This window comes from Jaculus jaculus, chromosome 19 (assembly GCF_020740685.1).
Source record: "Jaculus jaculus isolate mJacJac1 chromosome 19, mJacJac1.mat.Y.cur, whole genome shotgun sequence".
Classification (NCBI taxonomy): domain Eukaryota; kingdom Metazoa; phylum Chordata; class Mammalia; order Rodentia; family Dipodidae; genus Jaculus; species Jaculus jaculus.
Genome location: NC_059120.1, coordinates 48,669,618 through 48,682,384, shown reverse-complemented (window position 1 = coordinate 48,682,384; position 12,767 = coordinate 48,669,618). Strand labels below are relative to the sequence as shown.

The 12,767-nt window shown below is 38.9% G+C and overlaps 1 protein-coding gene and 1 pseudogene across 3 annotated transcripts; one reads left to right on the top strand and one right to left on the bottom strand.

The window, feature by feature from the left end:
- Positions 1-2,065: 2,065 nt before the first annotated feature.
- LOC101612958 (pancreatic alpha-amylase-like) lies at positions 2,066-12,724 on the top strand. 3 transcript variants are annotated; one of them, XM_045138077.1, is made up of 10 exons: positions 2,066-2,236; positions 2,559-2,705; positions 3,503-3,700; positions 4,285-4,515; positions 5,763-5,896; positions 6,353-6,475; positions 8,704-8,803; positions 10,579-10,697; positions 10,810-10,935; positions 12,535-12,724. In XM_045138077.1, the coding sequence occupies exons 1-10, from the start codon at positions 2,069-2,071 to the stop codon at positions 12,722-12,724; spliced, it is 1,536 nt and encodes a 511-aa protein (XP_044994012.1). In that variant the 5' UTR covers positions 2,066-2,068. The 3 variants fall into 3 exon arrangements, with proteins under 3 accessions (XP_044994012.1, XP_044994010.1, XP_044994011.1); XM_045138075.1 differs by having other exon boundaries at positions 2,069-2,236; positions 4,285-4,350; XM_045138076.1 differs by lacking the exon at positions 4,285-4,515 and having other exon boundaries at positions 2,069-2,236.
- Positions 3,136-3,253, bottom strand: LOC123456184 (annotated as a pseudogene).
- Positions 12,725-12,767: the final 43 nt, after the last annotated feature.

Genomic DNA, 12,767 nt, shown 5'->3' with positions numbered 1-12,767 from the left:
TAGTTTTGCCATGGACGTTGTGCGTTCTGTTGGCTGGTTAAGTAGAGCATTGTAACTGATAGAGTAAGAAGTAAGTTTATCTGAACTCTTTTAAAATTTTTTCTTTATTGTTATTTGAGACAGACAGTGAGCATGAAAGAGAGAGAGAAATAGAGAGAATGGACTTGCCAGGTCTTCAAACCACTGAAAATGAACTTCAGACACATGTAACCACCTTGTGCCTCTGGCTTATGTGGGACCTGGAGAATCAAACCTGGGTCCTTAGGCTTAACCAGCAAGGACATTAACCACTAAGCAATCTCTCCAGCCCCTCATTTGAACTCTTGATACCCTTTCCAGAGCGTATATTACCAATCCCTTCTTATCCTGTCATCAGCACAACTCAACATAAACTTCCCCCCCGAATGGAACAGAACTCCACATACCCAATCGTCATGACCCATAGAAATCTTCTTATCTTAAGAGCGGCTGTCACTGCCAACGTCCTGTGTGCTCAGCGTTCCACTTTTCCTCATTCTTCAGTTCTAATCATTCCATAAATCTGTTATCCTTTGAAGTGTTATTCTGTCAATGTGTCAGTCCCAGACACTTACATCTTTCTGGACTATATGGAAGTCTGTGAACTGATCTCTCATTTGTTTGACTCTTCACTTCTAAAAGCTTGTTTCTTCTCAGAGGCAGGAGCGATTTCCTTTTAAATTTCACCATATCTTCTTCCCCAGATAGCCTCAGTGGCTCTTTCTTCATGTTGTCAAATACCCTTCTAAGACCTGGCTGACCTCTCAGGTCTCACCTCATTTACCTTCTCAGTATTCTCATATGATTCAGACTGGCTGACTTAGTAATTCATTGGAATGCTTCTGGGGAATGTAAGCTCTTGTCATCCATTTACATGATTTTTCTCACCCTAGATTGCTCTTATCCTCAGAACTAATGTCAGTGCTTAAAAACATGACAGAGCTCCCCTCTTGGGGGTGCTTTCCCTGATTTATCTGAAACACAGTGACGGTGCTAGCCCCCTCTCTTTCCTATTATTACTATTGTGTCATTTCATACCAACTGGTACCTATCTGAAATCATACCGTCACCACTGCGATTAGCATTGTCATATTGTCCTCTCTGAAAAGAAAAAAAAGAAAAGATCTATAGAATATGAGCCTCCTTGTTCCTTATTTTACCTATTATATACTCAGGTTTGGAAAAAAGAAGACTCACAACACTTGTAAGTGAATTATTTTCCACATACACTATTTTTTTAAACAGGATTTCACTATCTCAAGAAGGAAAGTGGTTTTGAATTCCTTTATTTACACTCATGGTAGGAATAAAACACATTTGGGGAAAGGGAGAAAAGTGCCATCACATATCCTTCTGTTTTGCCAGGATCAAGCAGATGATTTTAAAGAAGGCTCTTGTTCAAATTTAGAGGATTTTTACCTTATGGCCCCTTCAAGTCCTATCTAATTATCAATTTGTAGACCAGGGCTTACAATGTAGCCCAGGGTGGTCTTGTATTTGTAATCCTACAGTCTAAATTTCTTTAGCTCTGGGACTAGAGGGCTGTGCCACAATGCCCGCAATTACCTCTGATTGTGATGCAAACATTTAAGTAAAAGAAGGGAAACACATTTAAATTTATTATCAGGCCTCTGTTTTAAGTAGAATTCTTACTAATATGTGTAGCTAGATAGATAGACGGTGAAAGAAATATTTTGGCACCAAATGTAATTTTCCTTGTATGACCAGAGAACATCAGACAAAACCTAATATTGATCAAAGGACACATGAATGACTACTGTTTATATACTTGAAATGCAAGGTTGTGAGAGGATAATATTTACTTCATGAGAAAACTGTCATTAAGTTCTGAGAGGCTGTGCTAGTACTGTCTTGGGAGATTTTCTGTATGTTCACCTGTGGTGTTAAGATCACTGTTGATAATCCTCAGATTAGAAACAAGCGGCTTGTACTCTAAATATTTATCATGGTAACATTTACTTAGTAAAATGTGTTTGTTGCAGCACTATAAATGGCTGCTAGAAAGAAACACTGACGACTTCACAGCGAGATGAGGTTCCTCCTGCTGCTCTCTGCTCTTGGGCTCTGCTGGGCTCAGTACTCCCCTCACACTAAGGATGGACGCACATCGATGGTCCATCTCTTTGAGTGGCGCTGGGTTGATATTGCTAAGGAATGTGAGAGATACTTAGGTCCCAAAGGATTTGGAGGGGTTCAGGTAAGCACTGCTCACAGACTGAATTTCAGAGTCATCTGCACTTATACACAATGGTGATCTTTCATGAATTGGAGCATTGTGCTCTTTACAGGAATGTTTTCAGAAAAAGAGAAAACACGGGCCTGTTCCACCATTTCGTGTTTTGTTATAGGAATTCAGGAAGAGCACTGCATCATGCTCATAATGGTTCAGTTGTTTCTGAGACAAGGTCACTACCTAAACAAAGATTCTGAGATAACTCTGGACCATTTGTTAGCGACCATAACATTCAGTGAGGTTGTGATCTATGATCTGGCACTCATTACGACGGTTTCATTTGTAGGTCTCTCCACCTAATGAAAATATTGTAGTTCACAACCCTTCAAGGCCTTGGTGGGAAAGATACCAACCCATCAGCTATAAAATATGCACAAGGTCTGGAAATGAAGATGAGTTCAGAGACATGGTGACGAGGTGCAACAACGTTGGTGTAAGTGAATTCCCCTTTACATGTATTATATAGGAAGAAATTTTCTCTCTGAGAAGAAAGATTCATACTTTTAAAATGTATACTTTACTTATGACTGAAATCACTGCCTTATGTCCCAGTGTATACATATTTGTATGCATAATACTCATCTTCTAAAGAGGAGAACATGCTGAGCAAAGGTTCCTGTATGAATTAAAATGTTGACTTTTGTCCTGTGTACTGGCCCATATTTTCTAGTAACACTATTCTTGTGAGGAATTGAAATTACTACTTGTATAGTTGCTACCATTTCACCTGATGTCTCTTTCCACCCACAAGACCTGGGTGTGATAGCCTATCCGTTCTGGGTAGTAAATAGCAGGTGAACTCTTCCAGTGTATATGAACTTCTGTCTACTTCTGGTCATGCAGAGCAGAGTATGGTCTTCACCTTGTGGTGCAGTGCAATTAAAAAAAAACTCTATAATCTCCTTTTTCAAATAATTTCTATGTTTAAACGGATAAGAACAGATTCTACACTTGATCTTAGCCAAAAGGCTGAGAGGAGATAATTTCTGCTTTTAAAAGGAATGGGCATGCGCTTTGCTGTGTTTTCCAAGTAGCTCTGGTCCCCACTTTGGTCCTATGGGACCACCCACTTAGAATAATTTTTGTTCTTCATTTCATGTAAGCTTCTTTCACACAGGTCTTTCAGTCTTTTGGAAAATAATATCTGGGGGCTGTAGTAACACGCTGTGGGTTTAGTCAACAACGCCCTAAGTTTCTGTGTCAATGTGAAGTAGATGCTTTCCGTTTCAGGTGCGCATTTACGTGGACGCCGTCGTCAACCACATGTGCGGTGCAGGTGGTGGAGAGGGGACGAGCAGCACCTGTGGGAGTTACTACAACGCTCACAAGGAGGACTTCCCAGCAGTGCCATACTCTGGATGGGACTTTAATGATGGGAAATGTCACACTTCCAACGGAGAAGTTCAGAACTACAATGATGCCAATCAGGTAAGTCTTTAAGGTCAGAATGAAGAACTACTGTGTGCTTAATGATAGATTTTATGAACTTACATAATCCATGTACATGCATATTTTATGTGCTGGTGTGACTTCTATAGGAAAGCCAGTAGTAGGGTCGAATGGTTAAAAATAAGAAACTTGAATCTACAACTAAATACTAGTCTCATTTGTAGAGCTGGAATTTAGGCTTAGGGTTCAGGCACTCTCTTGTGATGTCCTAGATGTTTAGATGTGATGGATGTCCAGCACCATTTAAAACAAAGCAAGAAATTATGGATGGAAGATTAGAGACAATAAGGGTGGAGGGGGAGGCAAGTAAGAAAGATGACAGTAAGTAAAGAGAAATTTCTGTAATCAACTAAGGAGCTCATCAGTTCTATATCCTAACATTTCCATTTTCATACCAGAAAACTTTTGAACACATAGGCACAGAAGAATATTGTTTCCTAGTGTCCCATGTAAAGGCATTATCATGTTTTTCTTGCTTAATCAGTGAACAAGGTAATTGTTCCATGGTTTCTTAGGTGAGAGGGGACATTTATAAATCAGTCACTTTTGCTTTTCCTCAATAGGTCAGAAATTGTCGTGTGACTGGCCTCCTTGATCTCGCACTTGAGAAAGACTATGTTCGTACCAAGGTTGCTGACTACTTGAACCATCTCATTGACATTGGTGTGGCTGGGTTCAGACTGGATGCTGCTAAGCACATGTGGCCCGGAGACATAAAGGCATTTTTGAATAAACTGCATAACTTGAATACCAAGTGGTTCTCTGCAGGAAGCAAACCTTTCATTTATCAAGAGGTATTGTAATACATACATGTGCATATAAAATCAAGTTATTTTGTTAAGTAGGAAATGGATAGCCTACCTAGTTAACTATGTTGATTCTGCAAGTTCATGTTTGAGTGAATTGATATAGAACAGTATCTTTAGCTTCCATTTCTTCAGAGATGCATTGTTATTTCACACCACGCTAAGTTCTAAAGGAGTGCAGAAAATTTGTTAACTCGCAAATGTCATGACATTTCTTACATCCCCAGAGACTCTTATGCATTCAGAAAATCATAGTTGTTGTATGAAGCCAGTCCTTTTTTAAATTTTCCTTTATTGATTGATTGATTGATTGATTGATTGAGCTAGGGTCTCACTCAAGCTCAGCCCGACCTCCATTTCACTATGTGGTTTCAGGGTGGACTCGAAATCTCAGCAATTCCCTTACCTCTGCCTCCCAAGTGCTGGGATTAAAGGTCTGCATCACAACACTCAGTTTCGTTTATTTAAAAAAAAAAAAAAATTGAGAGAGAGAGAGAGAGAAAGAGAGAGCTAGCATGCCAGGGCCTCTGGTACTGCAACTGAACTCTAGAAATTTGCCACCGAAGGGGCATGTGCGACCTTGTGCTTGAGTCAACTTTGTGTGTCTGGCTTCCAAAGGATCTGGAGAGTTCAACATGGGTCTTTAGGCTTCACATGCAAGCACCTTAACTACTAAGTCCTCTCTCCAGTGCCTAAATGTTTTTTTTTTTTTAATTTGTATTTATTTGACAGTAAGAGGCAGAAAGTTCTGAGGGTTTGCAGACAAGTATCTTTACCACTAAGCCATCTCTCCAGCCCTCAAGCCAGTCTCTTTGATTTTTAATCTTGGCAAAACCATCATCAGGTATCTTTAGAAAACAGATTATTCTTTCTGTGCAACAATTTTTCATGTGCATAAGAGTGTTAGTGATGCTATTTATCTTTGATTTCTTTGTAGAATTATATGAATTGATAAGCACTGAAAATATTTGCCAGATAGAAAGTGGTTTGATAAGATGAACGACTGAAATACAACTTATGTGCAAGCATTCTGATAGGACAAGAGTGACCTTGTTATTGCATATCTTACAATGTAGTATATGCTAGATCAAGAAATAAGAACCAAAACACCAAGAAAATTATTTTGAAAACTGAACTATTGTTATTGGTTTAAATTTCTTATAGAATAGCATTTTCCACCACAATCTTTGCAAGTCTTAGGGTAAAGTGGCATTTATTCTCTTTGTTTCTCCTAGGTAATTGATCTTGGTGGTGAGGCAATCTCCAGTAGTGAGTACTTTGGGAATGGCCGTGTGACAGAATTCAAGTATGGTGCAAAACTGGGCACAGTGATCCGCAAGTGGAATGGAGAGAAGATGGCGTACTTGAAGTAAATAAATCACAGTCTTTCACTTCATCTATCACAGATTTATCACCCTATTACCCTACTATGATTTTTCAGCTTAGGATATTCTTGATTGGTCAACTATTATGAAGTCGATTTTCACTAAGATTTGTTGTTTCCCATACCAAACTTTATATCTTTTTCTTTGAGAGAGTCAATCATAAGGAAGTACTCTAACATACTCAAACCTACACCTTGAGATTTTGTCTGTATAACATATGAGTATTCTAGGGTTTGGTAATGTCTATAAAAAATGTCTGTAGAACGAGGCTATTGCTAAATGCAATTTGCTACCTTTAGAATATTCTGAAAGTCAAAATGAAAAAACTATATACAGTGTCAAACTTTTACAGAAAACCATATAAAAAGAGTGGCACATTTAGATGGCTCTAAATCCACTGTGAAAGATTAATGTAAACATACGAATTCTTTTTAAACTAGGAACTGGGGAGAGGGCTGGGGTTTGATGCCCTCCGACAGAGCCCTTGTCTTCATCGACAACCATGATAACCAAAGAGGACATGGGGCTGGAGGAGCATCAATTCTGACATTCTGGGACGCCAGGTAGGAAATGGAATTCATTGCAATCTTTTCTTTGATTTGTTTCTTATGTTGTCATTGAGAATGATAATATATGAAGATTCTGTTCTTTAATTTTGTTTCTGTAGACCTATCCTCTTTTCTGCCCTCTTCCCAGTCTTCCCTCCTTGAAGGAACTTCCTTTTGAGGTTGACCTTCCTCTGTCTTGTTGTCTCATTCCTGTTTCCCTCCTCAGTGCTCCATGCCAGAATATGGATGGAGTCATGGTATTACCATTTATCCAAGTATCAATGCTTGTGCCAATACCATGCTGTTTTTATTAATATAGTTTGGCCATAAATCTTAAAAACAATCATGTTGATACCATCTGTGGTACTATTTTTTTCCTTGAGGACATTTTTGGCTATCTGCTGCCTTTTAACTTCCATATATATTTATTTATTTTTACTTTTTACAAAAACATTTTTAAAAGTTTTTTTTATTTATTTATTTGAGAATGACAGACAGAGAAAGAAAGAGGCAGAAAGAATGAGAGAGAAGGGGCACACTAGATCTTCCTGTCACTGCAAATGAATGCCAGATGCATGTGCCCCCTTGTGCATCTGGCTTACATGGGTCCTGGGGAAGCAAGCCTTGAACCAGCCTTTTTAGGCTTCACATGCAAGCACTTAATGGCTAAGCCATCTCTCCAGCCCTTTTTTACTTTTTAAATTTTATTTATTTGAGAAAGAGAAAATATATATATATATAGATAGATAGAGAGAAGTTGGCACACTAAGACTTCCAGCCACTGCAAAGGAACTGAAGACCTATATGCCACCTTGTGCATCTGGCTTACACTGGTCCTGGGGAATTAAACCTGGGTTCTTTGGATTTGTAGGCATATGCTGTAACCACTGTGGTATCCCTCTAGGTCCCTTTTATCTCTGAAGAATGAAATAAGAATTTCATTGGATTTGAATGAAACTGAATATTGTAAATGAGACTGTTTCTCTGGTTTCTTGCTGTTTTTCATTTGGTATATAAGAATGGTACAGTGTGTGTGTGTGTGTGTGTGTGTGTGTGTGTGTGTATGTGTGTTAATTTTGTATCCTGCCACTTTAAAAAATATACTTTATTTATTTATTTATTTGAGGGGGTCAGATAAAGAGAGGGAGAGAGAAAGACAGGGAGAGAAATGGAGAGGGGAGAGGACGGGTGTGCAGGGCCTCTAGCTCCTGCAAGTACTCTCCAGATGCTTGTGCCACCTTTTATACCTGGCTTACCTGTGTCCTGAGGAATTGAACCTGGGGAATTTGGCTTTGCTGGCAAGTGTCTTAACTGCTAAGCCCTCTCTCCAGCCCTATCCTGTCACTTTGTTGCACATGTTTATCAGCTCTAGTAGTTTTGGTGGAGTAAGCTTCTCTTAGATACAGAAGCATGTCATATGTAAATAAGGCTAATTTGACATGTTTCATTCTGATTTGTATGAAATTAAAACCAGGCAGAGTCACAGCAAGAATATGAAAATTATAGATTGTTATCCCTGTTTAAATTATATGTGAAACGTCTTAAGAAAGTTCTTACAAATCAAATCAAGAATACATTAGATGTATCACCCAACTCGATCAAGTAGAATTCATTACATGGATACAAAGATAGATGATATGTAAGTCAAAAAACATACCAGTCAGGCATGATGGCACATGCCCTTAATCTATCACTTGGAAGTCAGAGGTGGAAGGATCACTTTGAGTTCAAGGCCAGTCTGAGACAACAGAATGAGTACCAGGTTAGCCTGGTCTAGAGTGACATCATAGTTCAATAAAAGAAAAGAAAAGATAATACATCATATGGACATAATTAAGAACAGAAATTATATGATCATGTCAATAGATGTAGGAAAGGCCTTTGACAAAATAAAATATCCTTTCATGATAAGAACACTGAAGACACTTGGAATGGAGGGAAATAAACATAACAAAGGCATTATATGACAAACTTGGAGACAATATCATACCAGTGAGGAAATATTTGATGCCTTCTCACTAATATTTGGAAAATTACAAGGGTGTCTACTCTTTTCACTGCTATTTTAACAGAGTATTTGCAGTCTTTGTTAGAGGAATAAGCAAGAGATAGGGGGAGAGAAAGGAGGGCCAATATTAGAAATGAAGAAATCAAACTAGTCCTTGTGATTGATTTTGTGACCTGCCTTTTGGTGGTGGTGATACATTCTGTTATTCTCATTTCCTGTTGTTTGCACCTTGCAGACTGTATAAAATGGGTGTCGGATTTATGCTCGCTCATCCCTATGGCTTCACACGAGTGATGTCAAGTTATCGCTGGGACAGAAATTTTCAGAATGGCAAAGTAAGTGGTAGAGTTGTTGAAAATAACTTTTTCCAAGAAAAATCCCTCTGTGTTACTTTTTCATGAAACTGTTGTGTACAATATTTAGGATCAGATGTGTATATAATGATTCTCAGTAATGTAAATATAATAAAATATTCACTGTCACACACAGACACAAAAAAGCCCAGAAAAAATGATAATAACATAAAGGACCTAAAGATAGAATACACACCTGTGGTGAGCACTGAATTTCTTACAAATGCTGAATTTATTAATAGGACAATGTAACCAGCTGACCTCACCAGCCACCCAATGTTAACAATTAAAAGAAATTAAAATACTTTGTCCCGAATAGAAGCCTTTGCTAAATAATTTTGATTGTTTTGTTTGGACTGGGAAGACATCATTTAGTTGCATTGATCTTAACCAGAAAGTATAAAATGGAAAGGAAATCACTCTAATTAAAGAATAGAAGTTCAGTGATGATTCCATGAAGAGGGAGCTTAAAAATTTATTGGGCCAACTGGTTAACAAAATTAATCAGAGCAAGAATTCCTGGTCACAACCAAGGAATGAGAAAGGCCTCAAAGCTATCTTAGAAGGCTAGAGGAGGATTTCTTTTCCACTGGAGATTCTAGAGAAAAACTCATACAGAATCTCTAAACCTACAGCAGAAATTTAGCTCCACTATAATTCCTGAGGATAATTGTCAAGATTTTGCCATTCTTTCAGTTGTACAATAACTGCTCTGTATAGCATCTCATTATAATTATGTATAGTATTAAAACTTAGAATATGCTTGTGTGAGTGTGTGTGTGTGTGTGTGTGTGTTTTGTTGTTGTTTTGAGGAAGGATTTCTCTCTAGCCTAGGCTGACCTGGCATAAACTATGTAGTCTCAGGCTGGCCTCAAAATCACAGTGTTCGTCCTACCTCTACCTCCCAAGTCCCGAGTAAAAGGTATTTACCATCATGCCAGGTCACAAGAATGCAGCTTTTAAAACAGAGCCAACACCTTCTATTTCCCCTCATTACTTTCTGATGTCAGTAATCACAGATGATTTCCATTTCCTTTTTGCCTCTATTATTTCTACAGAACCACATCTACTGTCTAGTCAGATCTGTTCTTTTTACCCACTGTTCACCATGTAATATGGTTTTACTGCTTATATGCCCCCGAGACCACATTTTTCTCTTCTTAAATTATCTCTAATTCTCAAAATGCATATTAAGATGTTGCTCATTTAACCCCAGCATAATTAGACATATTGTGTAACACATTTATCTAAAAGAGTAAATGAGAGGATAATGAACTCAACTAAGTTCAGTGTAGCTCAAAACACACCTTAGTCTGTACTCAAGATCTGCCCCTAAAGACACACCTCTTCCATCAGGGATCTGCCTGGTAGGACTTAAATAGGAAGCTTAAAAACAAACAAACAAACAACCAAAAAGAAAAAAAAAAAAACAGAAGAAAAAGCGAAGGCTATGGGGACATATACATTCAAAATCACACAGAAACTAAACGGCTTAGAGTGATTATGAGAAGCCACTGCAGGGATAGGAAAGGGGAAGTTAAACATTTGCTGCTCTCTTATCAATAAGTCCCTAGAGACCCAGAGTCTGTGGGGATGCTGAGGTCTCTCTCTGTGTCACTGACTTCATTGAAGGAAGAGGATGCTCACTACAGACCCTGCAGAGACACACAGAGCAGACCTGGAGGGTGTGGTGTGGTGGAGAAAGAGCAGGCAGATCCTGTATCATCATAATCAGTATTCTTGTTGTAAATAACCAGGACGTTAATGACTGGATTGGACCACCAAATAACAATGGGGCGATCAAAGAAGTGACTATCAATCCCGACACGACCTGTGGCAATGGCTGGGTCTGTGAACATCGCTGGCGTCAAATCAGGTGGGGGCGTCTCCTTGGAGGCATCTTCTCACAGGACATGGTTTCCATAACGTTTTATTTTTCCCTGTCAAATTTTAAGTATATCAGCATCTCATCTGATGATTGCTTCTAGGAACATGGTTGCCTTCAGAAATGTAGTTAATGGCCAGCCTTTTGCAAACTGGTGGGATAATGGGAGCAACCAAGTCGCCTTTGGGAGAGGAAGCAAAGGATTCATTGTCTTTAACAATGATGACTGGTAAGTAGACATCAAAGATTTATAGTACTTCATACTGTCATACTCCTTTTTTTATTTATTTATTTCTCTGCCCATTTGCTACTTTCATTTTTCTGATGAGTCATTTGGACAGTGGAATGAAAATGTAAGTATCAGAAAAGCATAGAAGAGAAGGCAATGGTGGATCTTAGATTGTTCCTCTACTTTTAAAGACTTTGTTTGGGCTGGAGAGATGGCTTAGCAGTTAAACGCTTGCCTGCGAAGCCTAAGGACCCCGGTTCAAGGCTTGGTTCCCCAGGTCCCACTTTAGTCAGATGCACAAGGGGGTGCACGCGTCTGGAGTTCGTTTGCAGAGGCTGGAAGCCCTGGCACGTCCATTCTCTCTCTCTCCCTCTATCTGTCCTTCTCTCTGTGTCTGTCACTCTCAAATAAAAAAAAAAAAATTAAAGACTTTGTTTTAAGTAGTCTTTTCCGTGCCTCCCTAACATCTAGCGTGCAACTGCGCACATATACGTGTCCATGGGTCATTCTCCATGTTGCAGAAAAACACTAAATTTGAGAGTGAAATGCCATTCATAGAATGTAGTGCCTCAGTAATTGAATTTTTAAAAGTACTTTTTATTTATGCATTTGCAAGGAGAGAGAGGGAAAGAGAAGAGAGATGGATTATGGGTGTGCCAGGGCCACCAGCCACACCACACAGGAACTACAGATTCACATGTAACTTTTCGCAACTGGTTTTACATGGGTACTGGAACTCCAGCCTGGGTCATTAGGCATTGTAGGCAAGTTCCTTAACTGTTCAGACAGCTCTCTAGCCATGATTGCTTTTATTTTTAAAAACACCTGTTGTCTCCATCATTCCTTTATCTCTTCCTTTGATATATAGTCTTCAAATCTCTCACTGTGATAATCACTACCAAGTTATATATATTCTCTTGTGCATGGTAATTATTTTCCTCAGGACCATGTGCAGTTTTGGTTCTGAACCTTCTCATTAAGCACTTTCCTCTGTGATGTTTGCAGCTCACTTCTCCTCATTGATTCCTTCCCATATAGAATAATAGCTCTGTGCATCTCTTTGCTAGGAATAGAAATATCTCAGTCCAATGTCATCTTTTCTTCATGTGTAAATTATCTTTTAGCCTAAGTTATATTTTATTGGCCAACAAGGACTATAAATCAAGTATATCACCATTTGGCAGCTTTCATAAGACAGCCTCAACTTCCAAGCTTTTTTTCTTCCTCTTGGAAATTTATGTTTTGTTTTGTTTTGTTTTGTTTTTTTTGTAATCCTGACCTAACCCTATTTCCAGCATCACGCAGGCCATACTCCACTGTTAGGGTTATGATTCTCCCTCATCTTCACTAGACTCTTCCATGCAATGCTGGCTCATAGTCACCATGCCGAGGAATCTTCTAGGCCTCTGTTAGATGACCCGTGGTCTGAGAAAAAGCTTTTCTCTCTCCTGGAGGAGGCTTTGTGTCTGAGTTTCCCCACTGACATTGATCACGTCTAGTTCTATAGCAACAAGTCCTGTGTTTGCTTTAGAGATCGTCTGCTAGCTCACATTTCACGGTATTGAATTTAAGAATAATAATGAGTGTTTATTTTTTCAGGGCACTGTCTACCACCTTACAAACTGGTCTTCCTGCTGGCACGTACTGTGACGTCATTTCTGGAGATAAAATCGATGGCAACTGCACGGGAATTAAGATCCAGGTTTCTGGCGATGGCAGAGCTCACTTTTCTATTAGTAACTCTGCCGAAGACCCGTTCATTGCCATTCATGCCGAGTCTAAGTTGTAAAGGACACATTAAATATGTACAGAGACAGCACAAATTATGTGTC